Genomic DNA, 20,830 nt, shown 5'->3' with positions numbered 1-20,830 from the left:
AAAATCTTGTGATTGGATGGCGTTTAAATTTTACTTTGCGCCTTAATTCCGCGCTTTTTTCGGTTAATTTCCACTTGACGTCTCGCCTCAATCCGCCGCCCTCCTCCATCGGGCATGGCGTCGTCCTCGACGCCGTACGTGGCGCCGCCCGTGGCCCCTGCCGCCCCCACAGCCTCTCACGCGCTCTATGCGTCTCTTGCGTCCAACAGGGAGCAGGCCAACCCGCTGCAGCAGCGCGCGGCCGCCGCGGCGCAGGTGCGTCAAGTGCTCCGCACTATTGAGTCCTTTGCTCGCCACGAAATAATTATGTTGCCTGCTTACGTAATATATTTTAATGTTCTTATTCGCTGCGGCTGCAGGCGCTGTTGACGACGGAGCGGAAGATCTCGCAGCGCGAGATCCAGTCCATGCTGGAGAAGAACGAGGCGGCGCTGAAAGGCTGGAACGCTCTGCACAAGCAGCAACGTACGTGCGGACCGGCTGAAGCACCGGGAAAATTTCAGATTAGTGCTATGCGTGCTATCGCTTGTTTTAACTCATAATTCTTATTCTGTTGTGTACGTATTGTTGTGTTATGTTGCTGTAGCGGCCAAGACGAGCCCGACGGAGCACAAGGAGTGGGTGAGGAGGTGCCTGATCTTCCGGCAGCAGATCGGGGCGCGACTTGAGGTGCTGGCGTCGCTGGCGGACAAGCAGATCGCCCAGGAAGATGAGAAGGCTGGAGGACAGAGAGTCTCGCCGAATGCAGGAGCTGCAGCTCAAAGAGCAGGGATGCAGTCTAACCCGGCGCTCTCAGCGCCCACGGCTGCTGCGGCTCCACAGGCCCAACGCCAGCCATCGCCAGCTGTGCCCCAACAGGTTTACGCGCCGCCACAGGTCTCGACGATGGCTAGTAGCAACCCGATGGCGATGACGGCGTCTGCGTCGGTGGCGTCTGGATCTACGCCTGCGTCGACGGTGTCGACTTCAGCGGCAATGGCGATGCCTAATATGAACTCAGCAGCAGCACCGACCCTGTTCCCGGAGCCTCCGATGCCGACGGTGGGATTTGCGTCTACGAGCACGAATATGTTCTTCCCGACGGGGCAGATGAACCCGATCCAGACATCGTCTGGTTTTTCGTCAACTACATCAATGGCAGTGTCTGGTGTCACTACGCCGAGTCAAGGATACGCAATGAGCTCAGGGGTACAGACCTTCACGCCTAACGCGTACATGGCCTCTTCGAGTGGGGCACCCAACTCGTCGGCAGCATTTATGAATCAGCAGAACTACATGATGGGCGGCGGTATGATGAATCCTCAACAGCAATTCATGCCAATGCCAATGCCGATAAACATGGCATCGTCCGGCAATATGTTCGGCAACAATTATGGTATGCCCTCGGCGCCGACGTCAACAAGCAGCTCCAACACCGGAAACAATAGCAGCAATACCAACTTCCCGGTGGATCCGTTCATGACACCGCTTGGGTTTGGTCCCGACGCAAGTTTCGGTTCAAGCGGTTTCCCAATGGCTGGTATGGCTGGTTTGTCAATGCAACAGCAGCAGATGATGGCATCTATGAGTGGTGGCAATTTTGGAGCGCAAGGAGCATCGATGATGCCCAACAATTTTGGATACGGGGGAATGTCTGCTGGTCCAACGTCTTCATCACAAAGTATAATGCCACAGGCACTGCCAACCCAGCAATTCCAGCCTACACCCGGTGGTCTACAACCTTTTCCGCAGCAAAGCCAGCTTCCTCAACATCCACCGCAGCAAACTGGAGCAGGATCCATGAATATGTCGCCAGATTCTGCACTATATGGTGACAGCAACGTAAATATCTTCGAAGGACTGACAGATGATGCCTTCTTCCCAATGCAATGACCAATCTCTCCCACCACCCCTGTCGAAGTGTTCCAAGTCGCCGTTTTGTTGGTGCGTTCTCTACTGCGTTCAATATTTGCTTATCTCCTCATAATCACTGCGAAGCAAGTCGTACAAATGCTCTCGCCGGACTGACACATTTGCAGATGCTCGAAGGCGTAAGCGAATCGATTGTGGGATATTTCGTGATGCGGCGCTCACACGTCCGGCACATTTGCTGCCAATGAGAACTTCAATTTTGTGTGCTTCATCCCAGGTTTTATGAGCGGTGGCTGCAGCACGAGTTTCTCGGTCAATAAGCAGCTCAGCAAGTGTTGGGAGACTGAAGGGTTGCTGCTTTGACACAACTGGAACCCGAACTAGTGAACGCTGCTGTTGACGCGAAATAAATTGGTCGGACATGATCATTGAGGCGGAAACGCAGTCGGGAGTTGGAGACTGTTGAGGCGGTGTAATGTTAAGTTTTGTTACCATAGAATTGTTGGTGGGTTCTGGTCGTGCGTGGCAACTCACGCGTAGAGGCGAATTTCCGAGCGCACAAGAGCGAATCAGCTGGCATTGAGGATTGGAGCTCTTCGACATGAAAGCAGGCGACTGCAAAGCAACTAATGCAGGCGGCGCATTTGTCGAGGTGTCTATCGCGTTCCCTATCGAATAGTTGCGTGGGGGAGGGTGAAGGAGCGGGAAGTGTAGCTCTGATGACAATGCTACCGCTGGACGACCACGGTCTATATCGCGATACTGTTCGAGGAAAGACTTCGCAACTCCACCATGTCTATCCTCGTCAGCAGCTTCAATTCGGAGCGGATCTTGATTGCCGACGTACTTTTCATATTGGAACAGGTCCTTGTGAGTGAGGAAGAACGCACGCGCTTCCGACGTCTGTTGCTGGTCCATCCCGGCAGGAAATGCAGCGACCTTTTGATATTTGAAGATTGGAAGGGTCGGTTCATTTTCGGAAGACAAAGATCATGAAGACCGAGAGTTCGCTGTCGACACCTCCTACACTTTCTTCATCACTGTCGAGTGCTCCTTCATTTGTTCGTATCGGAGAAGGATCCTACTCGCCAGGCGACCTCTACGTCGAGTGCCTCCTTCCGAAAGTGCTATCCAAGGAGCTCCAGCCAGAACCGGTTCGAGCGACGAATAAATCCAAAGGCTGGAATGCGAAGAGCAAAAGCAGCAGTCTCGGCAGCAACACGAGCTCGAACACCAGCATTTTGTCCGAGATGATAGTGCTACCTTTTGCCGAGCACCCCACTATCCTCCAAGCCCAAGAGGAATGCCGTTGCCTCATGAACGGCAACGACGTGTGCGTTCTTGAGGATGAAACAGTGAAGGAAGACGTCGTGCAGGTGCTAGGCAACGACGCTGAACTGGTATTTCCTACACGAAACATCTTCCGCTACCTTGTGATGTTCATCAAGAACATGGACCTATTCCTTGAATTCCACGTCGAAGTGCTGGACGACGCACAGAAATACCGGCAGTTCACGGTGACCAACACGCGGTCGCTGGCACGAGTCGAAGACTCAGCGTGCCAACTGCCGCTAGCATTTGGATCGCACCCAGGGTGGCGCTACCTCTGTATGGACCTGCAGGATCTCACCGACCAAGCGTTTGGCACTCGTCACGTAACCACAACAGAGGTGCGCATTGCTGGCAACTGTCGTCTTCTGAGAATGTTTTTTCAAGATGAACGCTATGCTGACGCTGATCTGCCTGCACACCTCACCTTCCTTGGTGCGTAGACATAGCACACACAATACACAGCTCGTTTGATTCATAGATTTCAGTGGAACTGCTCTATTTTTCCCATAAGAAAATGTTATTTCTCTGAAGCAGCAATACGATATCTTCTCGACTGACTCGAGTTCAGCAGATACCTACAGATACGACAAGTTGATCGTGTACTGCGGGTCTCGCTGATTGCGCTGGCGCGATACCTCCGTAAAAATACGGTGGTTCAGCCACAGCGACTCCAGGTAACGGTAGCGTGCCACGTCGAGGCGAAGCGGCCGACCTCGCTGGAGACCAATGTCTTCTTCACCGTGGGTATCGACGTATGGGCATGGAAAATACGCTGCCATACTGCCTCCCACAACTGCAATGCGGCACTGCTCCAGCAAAAGCACAACGCCTACACCGCCTCCACATTCTGCAGCGTGGCGCGTGCATTCTCCCACGGGTGGGCCGTGCGGCATGAAGGCTCGAGTGCAGCACGAGTCTCCGCAGCACAGAAATTCGCCACAGATCAAACAAAGGCCTGGGTCGCAAGGAGATTTATCGCACCGAGTACACTTCCGGCCTGCCATTTCGCTGTAGAGCTCATCGTACTGGACAGGCAAGTCGATCAGGCGTGGTCGTGATGGCACCTCGCGCAGGATGAACATGCTTGCCACGTAAGCTTCGCTACAGCCTTCTGTATGCTCGCACTTGTCACCGACCTTCGAGCTGCCCAAATGAGTCTTGCTAAGCATGCGGTCCATGCACCATTGCCAAATTTGATCGAACGTAGCATCTGAACTGCGGGCAATATCGGCCAACGTAGGGATCTGCATTGTCCTAGCGTTTGCATACTTGCCGGTTTCCTTGTCCAATAGGCAACGCCAGAAAAGCTTCATGCGCCGAACAAAAGCAGCATTTGGGGACAATATGCGTTTCAGCCGCACCTTGACATCGCCTGCAGTAGTGAGGGGTTTTAGTTTCTCGGAAGGGAACTCCTTAGCCATTCGCAGCAGGAGCTGTAGAGCAGCATACGCTTCGGAATCTCTGTCGCCAGTAGTTTCCATCTCTTCCATAAGTTGCTGCACCGTGTCAGGGGCAGTTGATGACCGTCGAGTGGATGCTGCAGGACTAATTGCTCGGCCACTACGGGTACATCGCGGGGCCAAACCCACTGTATCAGCTTCTGCTGCTGACTGACAAGGCGTCTCTGTATCACTTACTTCCACAGTAGAGAACTTGTCTTGAAACAGCGATGTACCTTGAGACTTGCTTGGCTCGAAAAATTCGGTATGAAGTCGTTGCAACAGATCTGCAGCTGTGAAGACCGGAATGAATCGCCAAATAGTCTCGAGCTCGTCTGCAATCACGCAAGCAACGACGAAAGCCTACAACGCACACCGCACAATATTATTAGCGGTTTGATCGTGAGGAACCTCTTAATGAATTCTTTTGACATACCGTAAATGTGTCTGCAACTAGCAGGCCGAGGATCGTGCCCCGAAGACAAGCATCAATAGAACCGAGGACCTACAACAAGAAAACAACTGAAGGTTAGCGTTCAACACAAGCGTATGCAAATAGTACCGGCATCCCAACCTTCGTGAATTTGCGGTACTCGCGCTTGGTTTCGGTATTGATCGGGCAACAGCGTTTTGCCGTTTCCCAAATGACCTTGGCATCGGCGCTGTGTTCCAAAAGTGAAAATGTCCAACGGCAGAATTTTGTGACAGCTGTCAGTGACTCCATCTCCTTCTCCAGAGATGAAGGACAGGGGTCCGTAAGAGGATCAAATGGAGCAGTCGACCCAGATGCATTGCGATGTTCGTCTTCAGCCACGGTTAAGAACGATGCCAACGTGAAAGCACACGCAGACCACAAGAAAGGCGCACCCTTCTCCAAACTACCATGTGGCTCCCACAGCGTCTCCTCAAAGTAATCCCGCCACAAATCGTGCTCAGTATCGTTCTCGTCGTCTTCAAACCCTCCATCGCGCCCAAGCACGGAGCGATACCATCCAGGCATCGACAATTGTTCCTCCACAATCGCATCCCAGGTTGGAGTTTTTTCTTCAATTCCCGCCGGCGCAGCTACAGAACGCTTATGTTCCTGCTTGTCCTCATTTACAATCGAGATTCGGGGCTCAGATGTCGGGATCAAGAAGTTGCACAAGGTTTTACACAATGGGCAGAGAAACTGGGTCATGGCTGAATCTGGGTCAATCGCTTGAACACCATCGAACTCTTCGCCACGCATCGCCTTGTCATGCAATGACGTAATGTAACGCTCGAGGCAGTGGATGTGCACTGCGTGTTGGCACGTCCGGACATGCAGGCCGCAAGGTGTGAGATAGAGTTTGGCACTTTCGTGCGGACGACCAAAGCCAGGAGGCATGCGCTCCAAACGGAAACGAGACGAAAAGTCGTCATCATCATCACTGTCGTACATTGGCGCTCCTTGGCGACGTGCAGCACCACCTCGGGCTCCAACCTCGCGACCTCTCAGTCTACGCGGTTCCACACGATCACCACGGAGGTCCAAACTTACAGCACCACGCATATCCATCGGAAAGAGCTGCTGGTCCTCACGAAGATCCATCACACTTTCAAGGACTTCCAATTCATCATCAGTCTGCAGAAGCTCACCTTCAAGTGCAGGAGCATTCCCAAAGCGAATGCGGTCGTCGCGAGGACGGCGAGCTGCTGGCGGGCGAGGGCTATTCTGCGCTGTGTTATCGCGAGTAAGCTGATCCTCTAACGAGCCATCCATGTACCATTCCGGGAATGAAGTTGCGAATGCACGGAGAGTGGGGGACGGAGAGTTTGTCACATCAGACGGTGTCGAGCTTCCACCCGAACACAATTCCATCTTCTCGATAACTTTCTTCACATGACTACGCACCTTCTTGCCCTCTGCACCCAGTGCTTCATGTGGCTCAGGTCTAAAACCAGGGGCGAGAACAGTCGACTGGTGGACGTAAGCTGCCATTCCCATTTGTCCTTGCGACGAACTGTCATGGCAGAGGATGCAGTTGTAGCAAGGCTCATTATCCGTCTTTTGGTGCTTTTCCGTAGATATATCCGGTTCATCCACCATGGAAGCTTTCCGTTTACCTAACGCGGAGCTTGTAGCGTGGCCTTCTTCTGATTTCATCTCTTCGTTCTCTTCATCTGCGAGATCAACCATTGCCTGGAAAGCAGCCTGGCGTTTCGCCATTGCAGCCATTGCTCTCTTTCTTGCTTCCATTTTGCGCTGTTCTAAAGTCATCGGTGGAGAATTACTACCTTGTGCAGCGCTGCCCACTGCTGAAGGCGACGCATCTGGCTTCTTCACTTTTGCCTTTGCGTCATTTGCAAGCTGCTCGAATACCTTTCTACAAGCAGACGATTCAGCAGTGATCTTCCAGATGAGCCACTCCACCGTTCCGGTCTGCTCGCTGTCAAGCAATGTTGTCGCTTGATCTAGCAACTGACTCAAAAGGTTCAGTACCGGCAGCTTAGAAGTGGCTGTGTTCGATTTGCTTAAACGCGTCCAGAAGCGGCGGTCTGCAGCTGCTGAGGCTGTGTGGACACCATGCACCAGCAAGTGCAAGCAAGTCGAAATAACAGCATCCGAAACGCTATCGTCCGAGACCGGTGTAGTGGATGCTGACTGGGGGTGGGTAGACGAAATTACCTTCCAAAGAATTACTTGGACGATTGTCACCGTGCTTTCACAAGTCAAAATTATTTGAACTGGGCGAAGAAACTCGACTGGAGTTCTGGCAGCCTTCAACGGCTCTTTCGGAGGGGCATCAGGGTTCGTTTTCTTTGCTTTTTGGCGACACGCGTTGCGATGGTTTGTCCAACGATCACGAGCTAACTCGTGTGCTTCACGATTCAGGTGGAGGAAATACGGATTGTATCTCTCCAATAGGCCTTCCTTCAGTTCATACCTACCCGGTTCCATTCCTGATGGCTCGACAAAATCGGACACCTTCTTAAGAACTTCTTCCAGTCGCGCAGTAGGAATATCATCTTGTCCTGACGGGAGGATAGCAAGGTCAAACAATTTGCTGAAGGGGAGCGACTTCGCGCACAGCTGCTGCAGCATCTCCTCCGCAAGAAATTCATCATCATAGGTTACACCAGTAGAGCTTGGAATGCTCGTACCAACTATAATCACGAGGCGCAGGAATTCCTCAAGCATTTGCAGACGCTGCTGCTCATCGATACCTTGTTCCACTGGCGAATATCCAAACTGCTTGGCTAAGTCGTCATGGTTGGAAGTTGTATCATTTCCGTTCGTCAAAACAAAATAGCTGCCGAGTTGAAACCGATCTACCATTCGTGCCAACAACGCGTCGGGGCCAATCATGAGAACACCAAGCTGCAACATAAGCATGTCGGCGTCGCGGTAATGGATGCAATATGGTAGCGCTGAGTAATTGTATAACTGCGCCAGCATGTTTTCGTCTCCATTCCGGCGCCAAAGGTTGGAGTGAATTTGGGATGCCATCACCAGACAACGAAGGGGCATCTCCACGAGCTCCCATTGCTTATCAGCCGGCAACTGATCAAACCCAAAGACTCTCAAAAGACCATCGGCAGGAATCGAGCTTCCTAAACCAGTCGGGCTAATGCAGATATGCCGAACTGCAGCGGTCAGGAAGCGATGCAAAGGAATGTGCAGAGAAGTCGGCTGAGATGCAACATTAAAGTCGTACGTCAAAACGGCCTTTTCGCGAATCCCAATACCCCGCTTGCTCCCAGACGCAAGCCTCGTTACGGGGACCAATGCCTTCTTCTCCACCTTTTCATTTAGTCGAGCTGAGGATGAGAGAGCGGCTTCAATAATTGGACGAAAGATCTCAGCTACTCTCGCTTCAGGAGATTCAAACTCTGACGGCTTAAATCCGTTCCAGGAAATAGCGAACACTGAATGGACGCGAATACCGAGATTAAACATCGCCAACCAGCTGTCGGACTCGTACTCCACGTGATTCTGGTGGATACCCCGGCGTACTTGTGGATCACCGCCCTACGATAAACAAAGCATTTTTTGTTAGCTTCGCAGTTGAAAGAAACAAAAACAGCCTAGTTATGCTTACCTGCAGAACGCTCAGGCACGACAGCCAAACCTTCAGGTTGTCATCATTACATACAAGTTCGCTCGAAAGCGTACCGATATTGAAAACGTATTCCAAGTTTTCCACACAGTGCTACAGAATACCCAACATAAAAATAGTAGGATATTGGTTAGATCGGAAAGTCTTCAGCAGAATATAAGACAGCTCAAAACCTTACCTTGTACTTCTGGGTGCTTAGCGCAGGGTGATCCGAGTTAAGGATCTTGTCTTTGTCGTTAATGGCTGACTGAAATACCATGTTCAGAGCGCACAGTAATTCGCGAACGAGCTCCATCCGTCCCGGGTGAGCTGACGCCTCTTTCTTGGTGTAATTTTGTACGAGATGGGGGACAGTCAAGAACTGCACAGCAAAATCAAAAATCGATTCACTGGAGTTGCCCAAGCCACGAAGGAACATGCGCGTCATCGAGCCGTACGATCGCAGGTACGCCTCTAGCATGCTTGCCCGAAATTGAATGTCTACCAAGTGTTCACGCAAGAATGAATGTGATCGCTCCACCGCATTTTTTCGCAAAGTACAGTCATATCGCATTAGCAGTGTCAGAGCCGACGAAGTTGGTTCAGAAGAATTCGCCTCCCCGGTTGTGAAATACTTCGACACCACTGCATCAAAACTTTTTCGAACATTGTCGTGCCGGCGATACGAGGGACTCAGCGACACGCCTTTGACGAATTCTTCAATAAATATGTTCTTGCAGCTAACGCGGGTCCCTTCTGCTAGGAATCCCGCAGATGCTACTGGGGTTGTGGCACCTTCTGTCCTGAAAGCGAAACGCTGTCGCTGGGCCGCTTCTTGTTCGGACGACCACGTAAAAACGTCTTTATCTCCTGCAATCAGCGCTACGAGTACATCCAAAGCATGGTTGTGCAAACGAATGTTGCGCTCCTTCACAAATTCTTGCACAGTCTTGCCCTTTGGTAAACTTTGCGATACAGGTAAAAATCCCCTGAGGTCCGGTGCCCGCTGCTTTTGCAGCGCTTCAGACACTAACTCGCTGAGACCGTCCGAAGTAGTGCTTACAAACTGTAGCCACTCCAGAAGGGCAGGCACTCCTTCCATCTGTTTTTCCCACCACGTCGGTGCGACAGAAATGTTAAGCGAGCGGCGAACCAAGTTTCCAACAACAGCAGGACACAAGAGCAACGGTTTGGTTGAAATCGTCACATCACCTTGGCTGTCCACTTGGTGGACTACTGTGCGCGCCTGAGGCTTGGACATCCCCAACTCCACGTAAAGATGGTTAATCACTTCGTTCAACGAGTGCACATCGTCATTGTGCAAGCGGATTCCAAATAACACTCCAGCGGTCGGGCTGTTCTCCGAGCTGTTTGGCTCGCGCTGCACTTCTTTGGGCTGCGCCTCAAGTCGTCCACCTGGTCCATTTGTTCTCGCTCCAGGATCCGACGTAAACTGTGCTGACAGTCGCGTAGATCGTGTTGGCACCGCCCTGCTCGAGCCCGCAGCGGCCGACGCGTCCGCCACATCTGTATCGCTCTGAATCGGCAGAAACTTTGGCGGCAGATCTCTCGTAAACAGCTCAAGCGCCTCCGCCAGCTCGAATCCATAATCCACTCCCAACATAACCTGGTAAATGTGCTCCACAACCGCATCAATCACCACCGGCGCCATCAACCCAATATGTTTCGGCAACTTGTGCTTCTTGGCTCCGCTCTCGGCTCCTTCGGCTCCTTTATGCCTCGAACAAAAGCCGCTCCGCTTCCAAGCCTGCCAACAAGCAACAAAATATGTAAAAAAAATAAGTTTCCACGGGTACAAAAATAAAATAAAAAGAAAAGAAGAAAAAAACGCACATGTAAATCTCCGCAGTCGCACGAACTGCCCGCTGTCGTCCTCTGGAAGTACACGTCGTGGCCGGCGTGGTCGCTGTGCGTGAAGCAGTCCTTGCACATGACGCACGTGGTGTCCAGCTGGCAGTTGCGGCAGCTGTAGGCGATCTCGTCGGCCGAGAAGATGGCGCCGCACACGCGCTTGCGCTCCGTGCGCGGCAGCTTGGCCAGCACCTGCGCGGGCGCCAGCGCCTTCTCCTTGGCGGACGCGCAGAGCGACGTGAGCAGCGCGTTGCACACGCTCGAGGCCGACTGCGCCGCCTCGCCGCGCGCCAGGTTGTTCTGCAGCGCGAAGCGCACGAGCGCCAGGAACTCCTGCTCGCGGCGGCGCGCGAGCTGCTGCTGCGGCGTGAGCCGCGTGACCGCCGAGGCCTCGGCCTCCTTGGAGGCGGGCACCTTGGCCTTGGACGCCGCCGCCTTGGGCTTGGCCGTCGCCTTGGTCTTCTTCCCTCGGATCGCCACCATCGGTCGGCTTCGCTACTGAGCGACAGTAACGGAGAGCGGAAACAGGAGTGATGGTCGCTGTTTTTCTACGGAAAACGACACACCAGTGGTTCGCTTAAGTGCGACAACGCTTCAAGATCCACAGCGATGGCGGCGACGCTGCTGCTGCGTGTGCGCGGGGTCGGTGGCGTAGAGGGGACTTGTGGATGGCCGTGGCTGCGCGCTAGAATGCACAGCGGCGAGGGCGCGTGTGTGGCGGCGATTACTAGTTTTAATTTATTGCGTGGGGATACTAATTTGTCTGCTTGGTTGCGGCAGTAGCCAAGGTCGCTTGCTGCTGGATCAGTGTCTGCTCGGCAGGGGTGGCGGAGGACAGCGTGAATGGGGGAAGGGGGTTGTTGTGGAGTTACAGAGCGAGGAGGCCCACGGAGCTATCGCGTTTGAGCTCTGGACGGGGCAGTCTCGCTCGACCGACTTGCTGGAGTTCGCGGCCGGGTGGACCGTGGATTTGGCGCTGTGGATGGAGTCCGGCAAGATGGAGCGCTGGTATCCGATCGCACCTTCCAGGGGAAGACACGCGGAAGATTCAAAGCCAAAGGGTTCTGAGTATTGTCAGAACAAGACAGAGTTGCTGAGCACGGCGGCTTACGTGTGCGTCAGTCTTGCCATGGCCGGAAACTCGCTTGATCCGACCCTGCTAGACACAAAGGAGACCGATTTCGCAAGAAAATCGGGGTTCCGGTTTGTTCTTCCTCGTCGACCTCTTGCTAGAAGCAGTAAGCTTCGTGCCGTTCGCGTTGGACAAATCGTCCACGAGGTGAGTATTTCAGTGAAACGATGTGGTCCTTTAAGAAAAAAAAAACTAAAATGCTCGTATGACAATCAGCTTCGCACTGATACGCTGCGCGACTTACTGCCATTAACGCTCTACGGCTGTACCAGCACTGACCATCATCGGCGTTTACATCCAAGAATGAAAGGCCACGAAGACGGTTCTGGGAAAGCATTGATCCTACTACAGCTCTCATGCCAATATGCAACCTACTGCGTCCGCGAACTGGATCGATATATTTGGTAGGCGTCCAACCTTGTTCCTCAGTGTACGTTGCCTGCCAAAAGATTCTGACTTGGATTAACTGGATTCACTGACAGCAAGTTGAAGAAACGAAGTGATAAACGCAATGAGAAAGCAAGTCGACTGAAGCATCGTCAAGGTCTCCTCAAAGAAAGGAAGGCGAATCTACAGCGTGAAGTCGAGGTCTTAAGTTGTTCGCTTGATGGGATGCAATCGCTTTTACACGAATTAGAGCCAGAAACGCTTGCTCAGCTGGAAGGCACATTAAACCTCAAAACGTAAGACCAGTACAGAAGTATATACATCCTACCCGTTCTTGGATCCCTTAACACTCGTCACTTTTTTCTTGTGAAGCCGCTCCTCTCGGATACGCCGTACTCGCTCACGTTTCTCCTCTATCTCTTTCTGGTGAACCTCCTCGAGTTGGCGCTTGGAATCCTCACGCTGCTTACGCGCAGACTCGCGGATGCGCAGCTCCCGCTTCTTTTTGTCCTGCTTCAGCTTGAGCGCGGCTTCCCTCCTCTTCTCGTAGGTAAGTACTTTACCCTTGCGCTGACCATCATCAGATTGATCTGACGCTCTTGAAGCTGGAGATTTTCCTAGTTTATCTGGGCTAGCAGCGACACTGCTGGGAGTTGAGCTTAACGAAATAAGCGGCGGTGGAGGAAAGTGTCCATGACCTCGTGCTGGTGTGTGTGCCCTCGGTTTCGGCGTGTTTGCTCCACTGTGTGAGCGAGAGTGCGGCGGAGAAGGTGATGGCGGGCCGCTCGACGCGCTTTCGTCTATCTCAGGTACGGGTTCCAACTCCGTAAAGAGGTTCTCCGATGATACCACTCGGGGGATCCGTTGCTTGTGCTTCTCTTCACGCACCTCCGCGGCCTCCGTCTGCAATTCCTTCACCTTACGCACTCTTGCCTCCGCATCTTGACCTGCATTCTCCTGTTCATCCTGTGTAACACATGTTTCCTTCTCCTGTATATGCTCTTCCCCTTCCTTCTCCTCCAGAGTCTTCTCATCCTCCTCTTGGTCCTGTTCCTGCTCAGGTTCTGGTCGATCGGTTGTTGTCTGTTGCGACGCCTTCACCTCCTCAACTTCTTTCTTCTCAACAGCACCATCGCCACTACTGCTGTCTTCTCCAGCAATAGTATTGTTTTCCGTGTGTACCACCTCCCCGCTCTCCTGGATCTCCATCTGAACCTAATAGACCCGCACCCTCCAAGTCAGCACAACACCTCTTCACTGCTCCCCTACGCCCACCAAACCCACGCACCTGCTCGGCGACTCGGTGGAGCTTCTCCGCCACTTCGTCCGGCAGGAAGATGTACTCCCCGTCGATCTGCATGTTGTTGTACGCCTCCAGGATCAGGTCCTCCAGCGCCTCTAACGAGTCGTCCACCTCCTGCTCCTCTCCTTCGCTCTCTGCAGACATCTCCGGAGTCTCGGACGCCTCCGACGCATCGTTAGACTGTGCACTTGGCTGCGCAGCCTCGGTTGATACTGGCTGCGCCCCTACATCAGCGCTGTTCTCACCGTCCGCCGGCGGCGTCATGTGCCCGGACACTTGGAATTAGCTAACTGACAGCATCATTGCGTCCGTGGTGCAAAACCCCGTCAAAGATGATAAAATGAGTCTATTCAATGGCGATGGCAAATGTAGCCATGTCGCCCATGCACTGTGATCCTAGCTGGAAACCTACACTAGAATCACACTGCAGCCTCGGCCAGCACCTTGGCCAGCTGCATGTCGGCCAGGTCGTCAACGGACGTCGACGCTGATGGCCGTTGCGAATATCCTCCGAACACCGGCTGCATGTAGGTTGTGTCGAAAGCCTGCCAGTTGCGGAAGAAGGCTCCAGTCAGCGAGTCGCCACGTGATCGCTCAGTAGCCGGGGGGACTGGGGAAGCGAGGTTCGGGTCGTCTTCATCGCCACTCATGTCATCGTGGAACTGCGGCCTCGGCGTTAGGATAGGAATTTCATCACCGGTGCCGTCGCGATTCTCCCTCGGTTGTTCTTCCTCTGGGAACGCCAAGGCTCCCTGCAACTCGCCGTCAGCATGACGCGTGCTACGCTGGACTAACCGAGACAGGGTCTCCTCGGACTCGGATGCAGTAGCCGAACTTCTATCAGTGTCGGACTGGTCGAGGTGGCTGTGGTCCTTGTACTTACCAGTGAGGTGCAAGCTCGACAACAATGGACCGGTGAGCCCGCCAATCACGATCGTCGTGATGAGAATTACCACAAGAGTTGTAGACTCAATCAGACGGCGGTGTGACGCCCCGTGGAGACCCACGTAGTTCCAGTTCTTGGCCAGGGCGAAAGCCATCGAGCCACGAAGGCCTGCTAGCCAGATGACGCCCATGTACTTGGCCGGAATGCGGTTGGAAGGAGACCGCAAGCAGTTGCAGAGACTCAGCAGCGGGAATATGTTGAAGAACCGCGCCACAATGCAGGCCACAAGTGTAAGTAAAATGAAGGACCAATCAATATCGTCCACACGCAAAGAAGCACCCGCGTTCTCTTCTGCGTGACCAGCGAAAATCATGACCACCGACGTTCCCATGAATACGTACACAATGTTCTCGCAAACGAAAGCCAGCGTGTGTAGCAGGTGCGTGAACGCATGCTGCGCTTCTCTCGACAGCGTGTTGAAATGGTAGTGCGCCGTCATGGTACCCGAGAAAAACAGAGCCACAATGCCACTCAGCTTCAAACTGTCCGCGACGAAATACGTGAGCAGGCTGAAAATCAGGCACAGCGAGATTTCGTAGCTCGGGTAGTAGCGCAGCGTCGCGAAGAACTGGCGCTTGAGCAGGAACGCGCCTCCCAGCGTAATGAGAGCGCTCACGACCAGTGATCCCACAAACATGCCGCCCGTATTCAGCGCCACACGTAGCAGTTGCTTGGCGCTGAAGTTGCTGTCTGCGTCCCACTTGCGCAGCGTCTGGTACAGCGCAATCGCCACGGCGTCGTTCATCACGCTCTCTCCGAACACGAGGTTGAACAGCAAAGGCGGCGCGTTCAGCTTGTCGAAGATGCTCAGCGTGGCCACTGTGTCCACGGCGCTGATCAACGTGCCGAACAGGAAGGCCTCGACCCACGACAGCTTGGTGACCATGCCGGCCAGGCCAGCGAGGTATAGCACGCCTCCCGTGATGGTCGTGGCGATGACGGTGCCCAGCACGGCCGTGCTCATGATGGCCGGGAAGTTGCGGAAGAAGACCGTGCACTTGATGGAGAAGCCCCCCTCGTAGATGATCGGGGGCAGCAGCACATTAAAGAAGAGGCTGTTGTCCAGGTTGAGGTGCGTGTGCAGCGCCGCGTGCTTGCCGCCCATGATCATGAAGAGCCCCACGAAGAGCCCGAACATGAGCGCGAAGCTGCTCTGCGATAGCAGCATGCACGAGTACCGCCCCAGCATATAGGACGCCATCACCAGCACGAACAGCATGAGCAGCAGCAGCACCGCATCCTCCATGGTGGCCGTATGTGATTTGACTTGTGATTGGAGCACTGACTGCATGGGACATGCGTTTTAGTCAGCATACCGGTATTTATGAGGATGATTTGCTGAACTGAAACACTTGCATTCAGTAAGGGTAAAATTATGTTCACGACACCATCAAAACCGGTAAGTTGAAGTGAGATCAAACGGCGGTCTTGTCGACCTCCTGTCCGCGCGAGTCTGCTACATCATCTATTGGCCTAGCGTTCGCAGGGGTCAGCGAGCCGCCGAAGATCGGTTGCATGTATGCTGCGTCGAAGTTCTGCCAGTTGCGGAAGAACGCGCCGGTCATGGTCTCCGTGCGCTGCTGGGGCGAGTCCCCGTTGTGCTCTCCTTCGTCGTCGCTGTAGTCATCGTCCCGGAACTGTGGTCGCGAAGTGAACACGGGGTCTTCGTCCACTTCTACGTCTTGTTCCGCCATTCTCTCTGAAGATGGCCGCGCTGCAGGTGGCTCTGTGGCCCTGGAGTTGCGACGAAGCATGAAGTGGCGGGTGCTGCGCTGCAGCGCTCTTGCTCGGTCCTCTTCGGAACTCGATGCATCTTCGGAGTTGGCATCGGGCTCAGATTGCCGCAGTGCACTATGGTGCCCGGTCAGGCGCAGCTTGGAGAGTATCGGCCCAGTAAGTCCTCCAACCACAATCGTTGTGAAGAGCACCACCACGAGAGTGGTGGATTCAACGAGTCGGCGGTGTGAACCGTACCGACCGACATAGTTCCAGTTCTTGGCGAGTGCGAACGCAATGGATCCACGAAGCGCAACAAACCACATCACACTCATAAACTTGACTGGGATGCGGTCGGACGACTCTCGTGAACAGTTGGAGAATTTCAGCAGCGGGAAGATATTGAAAAAGCGCGCAAAGAAGCAAGCCACGACGGTCAGACCAATAAAGTGCCAGTCGATATCGTCCACGCGAAGCGCCGCACCAGAATTCTGCTCTCGGTGCCCCGAAAAAATTATGATCACCGATGTCCCCATGAATACGTACACGACATTCTCACACACGAACGATAGCGTATGCAGCAGGTGGGTGAAAGCGTGTCGTGCCTCGCGTGAGAGCGCATTAAAATGGTAGTGAGCCGTCATAGTTCCCGAGAAAAACAGCGCCACAATGCCACTCAACTTGAGGCTATCGGCCACGTAGTACGTCAGTAGACTGAAAATCAAACACAAACAAATCTCGTAGCTGGGGAAGTAATGCAGGGACGAGAAGACCTTGCGCTTGAGCAGGAAGGCGCCACACAGAGTGATCGTCGCGCTCACAAGCAGTGATCCGACGAACATTCCAGTTGTGTTGGCAGCCACTCGCAGCAACTGCTTAATACTCAAGTCAGTGCCCACGTCCCACCTGTGCAGCGTCTGGTACAGCGCAATAGCCACTGCATTGTTGATCACGCTCTCTCCAAACACGAGGTTGAACAGCAGCGGCGGAACGTGCAGCTTATTGAAACACGCCAGCGTTGCAACCGGGTCCACCGCATTAATCAGCGTGCCGAACAGGAAGGCCTCCACCCACGAGAGCCTTGTCACCATCTTCGCCGCCCCCGCAAGGTACAGCACGCCACCCGTGATGATTGCCGAAACCACTGTGCCCACAACAGCAGTGCTCATGATTGCCGGGAAGTTGCGGAAGAATGCCTGGCGCTTGATGGAGAAGCCCCCCTCGTAGATTATCGGGGGCAGCAGCACACCAAAGAAGAGGCTGTTGTCCAGGTTCAGGTGCGTGTGCAGGGCTTCGTGCTTGTCCCCCATGATCATAAAGAGTCCCACGAGGAGGCCAAACACCATCGCGAACCCGCTCTGTGACACCAAATTACACGAGTACCGGTCCAGCACGAAAGACACCACTACCAGCACGAACAGCATGAGCAGCAGCAGCACCGCGTCCTCCATCGTGTCCGCCTCGTCATCTCGTTCGTGCTGCATTTTCACTTATCATCGGCGCGGTACGTGGAGCCGGTGCTAGCTTTTACCGGTTCAAATCATAAGAATTACGTAAAATGGGCCAGCTGTTTTCAGTATTTCTTAGCGATCTGTAGACGAATGCGAACTGTGCTAGGCCCCGACCTGCTCAACGGTGGTCGAATCTGGGGGCACGAACAGCTCTCGCACCACCCTTCTTGAAACGAAGAATTCCCATGACAACGGCCGCAATGCTGCAACCAAACCTGTGAGCACGCCAGTTGTTAGGCGCGTGTGCTTGCACTTCCATTAACATCAGGTCTACTTACCAGGTTGCCGCGTAGCCAGCGTGCTTCTCTGGGGTCATGTAAAACTCCAAGTAGGACGCAATGCTTTTTCGGAGGGGGTTGTCCAGCGTCACCTCGCTGCTTGCGCCTTCGACCGCTGTTCCGGATAACGTAAATGAATTTTTGGCATCAAGTGTTAAAGCGATTTAAGGAACTTACCAAGCGCATCGACGATGACAGGCAAATCAGCTGAAGTGACACCCATGGCATCAGCCAGCTCTTCGTGGTCCAAGTAGAAAAATTGGCGATTCTCGGGGTCGTTGTCCGGGGTAAAATTGTTTTTCTGGAACAGCAACCGCTAGGTCAGAGCAGGAAAGGTGTGTACAACCTATCCAACAACACGTACCACTTCGCCATGACGCAGAACGCCGACAAAAGAAATATTTCCAGCCTCCTCCTTCTTGTCACGTGCGATATGCTCGTCCAAGAGCTTACGCGGAAGCCAACCCCGATTCACAATCACTGGGGTTCTACGCAGCACGGCATGGTGTAAGCACCGATTTGACTCAATATTTATCGCGGAAATATGCGTACCCGCCCTCACGCTGCAACAAGGAGTAGATGTAGCCGCCAGACTTCACTCTCGCCACCGAGTCGCTTGGGTCGGCAGGGGCAGAACGAGGGTCTACAGAAGTATCGATGCACCACTGTCAGTGATGGGTCGGTCCACCTCATTCATTTATCTTACACGTACACAAGTAAAAAGTGCTTCCAGGCTTGAAGTTTCCCTCGAAACGAAGCTGGCGATACTCGATGTCGTCACTACACCGTGTCAAAACCCCAATCTCGTCAGCTTATGTATCCTTACAAATAACCAGTATGTCCACAGACTCACACATCGTCGCTCGCCGTCGCCTCCTTCGACAGCTCCGAAACGGACTCCGACAACTCCTTTGTGCGCTCGTTGATCAGATCCACCTTCCAGTAGTAGCGCTCGGTCTGCACATTCCAGCAACCTCTTGTCAAGAGCCAGTAACCACTACTTCGTCAACAGCACAAGACCCATCCACACCTGCCACGTGCCAAGGTACGCCGTCGTCGCCGCCTGCAGTTCGCGTCACAATTGCAACAACAGAAATCAATGCTGTTTTAGCTCTCAGGTATCTTGGCTGGACATTCCACTGCTTCGGATCGCGCACCACAGCGCCGAAGAACGCCATGCCAGCGTATCTAGAGAAGTTGCTCTCGTTGCTGTTCGTTCCCTTGACGTCAGTCTGCGCCGCGGACGCTGCGAAGCGCCTCGCGCTCGTCGACGGACGCGCCACCGCGCGCAGCACTCGTCGGCCCAGCATGTCAACGTGGGGCTATTGTGAACTGGAAGCAAAGATAAGTACGTCAAATTTGACCAATAGCCTCAAAGTATACCCTATTTTCGACCAATGGTGGTGTAGCTCATGCGAATCAAGCTACTCGACCAACCAGACAGCCATGGCGTCCGACGCGGAAGGCCACGTGCTGGGCAACTTCCATGCGTACTACAGCTTCAACCCGGTGCACGAGCGCCTGCGGTTCATGGACGTGCAGACAGCCAACGCCCTGAGACGCGCGCTGCTTGTTCGCAAGTCGACTGGGGAGGCCGAGAACGAGGCCCACGAGACGTCCGCGGTCATCGACATCGGCTGCAACGAAGGCGACTTGACCATCGGGCTCTACGACGCCCTGGATGGTCGCGCGACGCTTGCGGATGCCAACCAGATCGACGATGTGGCCAACTTCGACCTCACCAACATCAGCACCCTCAACGAGCGGATGCAGAAGGAGAAGAAACAGGTGCAGTATTTAATCCAGGACGAGGGCGAGAGCAGTCACCGAAGACGCTACGTCTGCGAGCTGCAGATCGACGGTAAGACCTTGGGTCGTGGCGAGGGCGTGTCGAAGAAAGTTGCCAAGGCCAAGGCGGCCGAAGTCGCTCTGAAAGCGCTGGATGGTGCGGACGACAACAAGGAGGAGAAGCAGAAAACGGAGGCAGTTGAAAAGGTCGTCCCGGAACAGCTACCACTGACGGAAGCGGAGCTCGCGACGAGGAAGTCGCTGATGGTACTCGGTGTCGATATTGATGAAGTGCTGGTCGAGCGAGCCGCGAAGAAACCGGTGCAGTTGACGGCGGGGGATGCAGTCCAGTTCCGCCATGTTGATGTTATGACGAGTAAGTTTACCAAGGAGATCACTCCGTTCTTAGAGCTAGCAAAGCGCTCGACAGCGGAGCGGGAGTTTGACCTCGTCACTTGTTTCAGCGTGACGATGTGGATCCACCTGAACAACGGAGATGATGGACTCTGGAAGTTTCTGGAGACGGTCAGCGACATGACCGAGCACCTGATCATCGAGCCGCAGACGTGGAAGTGTTACCGGTAGGCGGCGAGTTGTTGCGGAAGTTGCTGTTGTTGATTCATCGTTCTAATGGGTCTGCTTTTTCCCTTACAGCAATGCTCAGACGCGGTTGAAGCGCATGCGGGTCGAGGTGCCTCAATCCTTCCGGGAGATCAAGGTGCGGACGGACGTGGTCGAGAGGATCGACGCGTTTCTGCTGGCCGCCGGTCGGTTCCGCTTCAAAGCCCAGCTAGGCAAGACCAACTGGTCGCGGAACGTCGTTCTCTACAGCCGCAGGCCTGTGCCAGGGATCACTTACGCCTCGTGAAGCTCCGAAATGCTCGCAGCCGTCGTGCGGCCTGTGCCCAAGCTACACGACAGCAGTAAAGGCAAATACAGGCGTGTATCTTATCCTAGCTCTGAGCGCTTCACCACTTAAGTAAGTTACGGTAGGTGTCCGAACACCAGCAATGCCCCTGCCCCCACCAACACACACACACAGCGGATCACGACCTCCTAGCTCGAGGAAGACTACAACCGCACGCTGTACTAGTGAAGAATGGATATAGTTCAGTCGATCGACGCAAAACATCGTCGACGAAAAGCGGAAACTGAAATGTTTCGTCGGAACTCGAAAATCATCATATCCCATAGAAAGGTCTTATACTCTCCTA

The 20,830-nt window shown here is 53.9% G+C and overlaps 8 protein-coding genes across 10 annotated transcripts; 3 read left to right on the top strand and 5 right to left on the bottom strand.

Moving 5' to 3' along the window:
* Window positions 1-114: 114 nt before the first annotated feature.
* Window positions 115-3,623, top strand: IUM83_00408 (Transcription factor IIB; the record flags this gene model as incomplete). The annotated part of the gene is made up of 5 exons (XM_067924175.1): window positions 115-134; window positions 210-255; window positions 360-465; window positions 587-1,375; window positions 2,929-3,623. The coding sequence occupies 5 exons, from the start codon at window positions 115-117 to the stop codon at window positions 3,621-3,623; spliced, it is 1,656 nt and encodes a 551-aa protein (XP_067789376.1).
* Window positions 3,624-4,534: 911 nt separating this feature from the next.
* Window positions 4,535-11,038, bottom strand: IUM83_00407 (E3 ubiquitin-protein ligase UBR1; the record flags this gene model as incomplete). Of its 2 annotated transcripts, none has more annotated exons than XM_067924174.1 (9): window positions 4,535-4,555; window positions 4,821-4,985; window positions 5,059-5,127; window positions 5,197-7,157; window positions 7,536-8,616; window positions 8,687-8,797; window positions 8,883-9,184; window positions 9,896-10,451; window positions 10,538-11,038. In XM_067924174.1, 9 exons carry the CDS (start codon window positions 11,036-11,038, stop codon window positions 4,535-4,537), a joined length of 4,767 nt encoding a protein of 1,588 aa, XP_067789369.1. The 2 variants fall into 2 exon arrangements, with proteins under 2 accessions (XP_067789369.1, XP_067789370.1); XM_067924173.1 differs by lacking the exon at window positions 4,535-4,555 and adding an exon at window positions 4,729-4,743.
* A 126-nt stretch (window positions 11,039-11,164) lies between these two features.
* Window positions 11,165-12,190, top strand: IUM83_00406 (uncharacterized protein; the record flags this gene model as incomplete). 2 transcript variants are annotated; one of them, XM_067924171.1, is made up of 5 exons in its annotated part: window positions 11,165-11,265; window positions 11,339-11,834; window positions 11,904-11,952; window positions 12,039-12,091; window positions 12,170-12,190. In XM_067924171.1, 5 exons carry the CDS (start codon window positions 11,165-11,167, stop codon window positions 12,188-12,190), a joined length of 720 nt encoding a protein of 239 aa, XP_067789368.1. The 2 variants fall into 2 exon arrangements, with proteins under 2 accessions (XP_067789368.1, XP_067789367.1); XM_067924172.1 differs by having other exon boundaries at window positions 11,336-11,834.
* Window positions 12,191-12,398: 208 nt separating this feature from the next.
* Window positions 12,399-13,641, bottom strand: IUM83_00405 (uncharacterized protein; the record flags this gene model as incomplete). Its single annotated transcript, XM_067924170.1, has 3 exons — window positions 12,399-13,289; window positions 13,363-13,511; window positions 13,623-13,641. The coding sequence occupies 3 exons, from the start codon at window positions 13,639-13,641 to the stop codon at window positions 12,399-12,401; spliced, it is 1,059 nt and encodes a 352-aa protein (XP_067789372.1).
* Window positions 13,642-13,796: 155 nt separating this feature from the next.
* On the bottom strand, window positions 13,797-15,614 carry IUM83_00404 (sodium/hydrogen exchanger 3; the record flags this gene model as incomplete). The annotated part of the gene is made up of 1 exon (XM_067924169.1): window positions 13,797-15,614. The coding sequence occupies one exon, from the start codon at window positions 15,612-15,614 to the stop codon at window positions 13,797-13,799; it is 1,818 nt and encodes a 605-aa protein (XP_067789371.1).
* Window positions 15,615-15,738: 124 nt separating this feature from the next.
* Window positions 15,739-17,490, bottom strand: IUM83_00403 (sodium/hydrogen exchanger 3; the record flags this gene model as incomplete). Its single annotated transcript, XM_067924168.1, has 1 exon — window positions 15,739-17,490. One exon carries the CDS (start codon window positions 17,488-17,490, stop codon window positions 15,739-15,741), a length of 1,752 nt encoding a protein of 583 aa, XP_067789500.1.
* A 178-nt stretch (window positions 17,491-17,668) lies between these two features.
* Window positions 17,669-19,138, bottom strand: IUM83_00402 (sodium hydrogen exchanger 3; the record flags this gene model as incomplete). Its single annotated transcript, XM_067924167.1, has 9 exons — window positions 17,669-17,765; window positions 17,829-17,943; window positions 18,006-18,129; window positions 18,193-18,316; window positions 18,381-18,471; window positions 18,541-18,608; window positions 18,682-18,785; window positions 18,859-18,891; window positions 18,986-19,138. 9 exons carry the CDS (start codon window positions 19,136-19,138, stop codon window positions 17,669-17,671), a joined length of 909 nt encoding a protein of 302 aa, XP_067789373.1.
* Window positions 19,139-19,274: 136 nt separating this feature from the next.
* On the top strand, window positions 19,275-20,484 carry IUM83_00401 (Double stranded RNA binding; the record flags this gene model as incomplete). Its single annotated transcript, XM_067924166.1, has 2 exons — window positions 19,275-20,197; window positions 20,271-20,484. 2 exons carry the CDS (start codon window positions 19,275-19,277, stop codon window positions 20,482-20,484), a joined length of 1,137 nt encoding a protein of 378 aa, XP_067789375.1.
* Between the last annotated feature and the right edge of the window lie 346 nt (window positions 20,485-20,830).

Source organism: Phytophthora cinnamomi (genome assembly GCF_018691715.1).
Source record: "Phytophthora cinnamomi strain GKB4 chromosome Unknown Contig53, whole genome shotgun sequence".
NCBI classification, from domain to species: domain Eukaryota; phylum Oomycota; class Peronosporomycetes; order Peronosporales; family Peronosporaceae; genus Phytophthora; species Phytophthora cinnamomi.
This window is presented reverse-complemented; position numbering and strand designations above follow the sequence as displayed.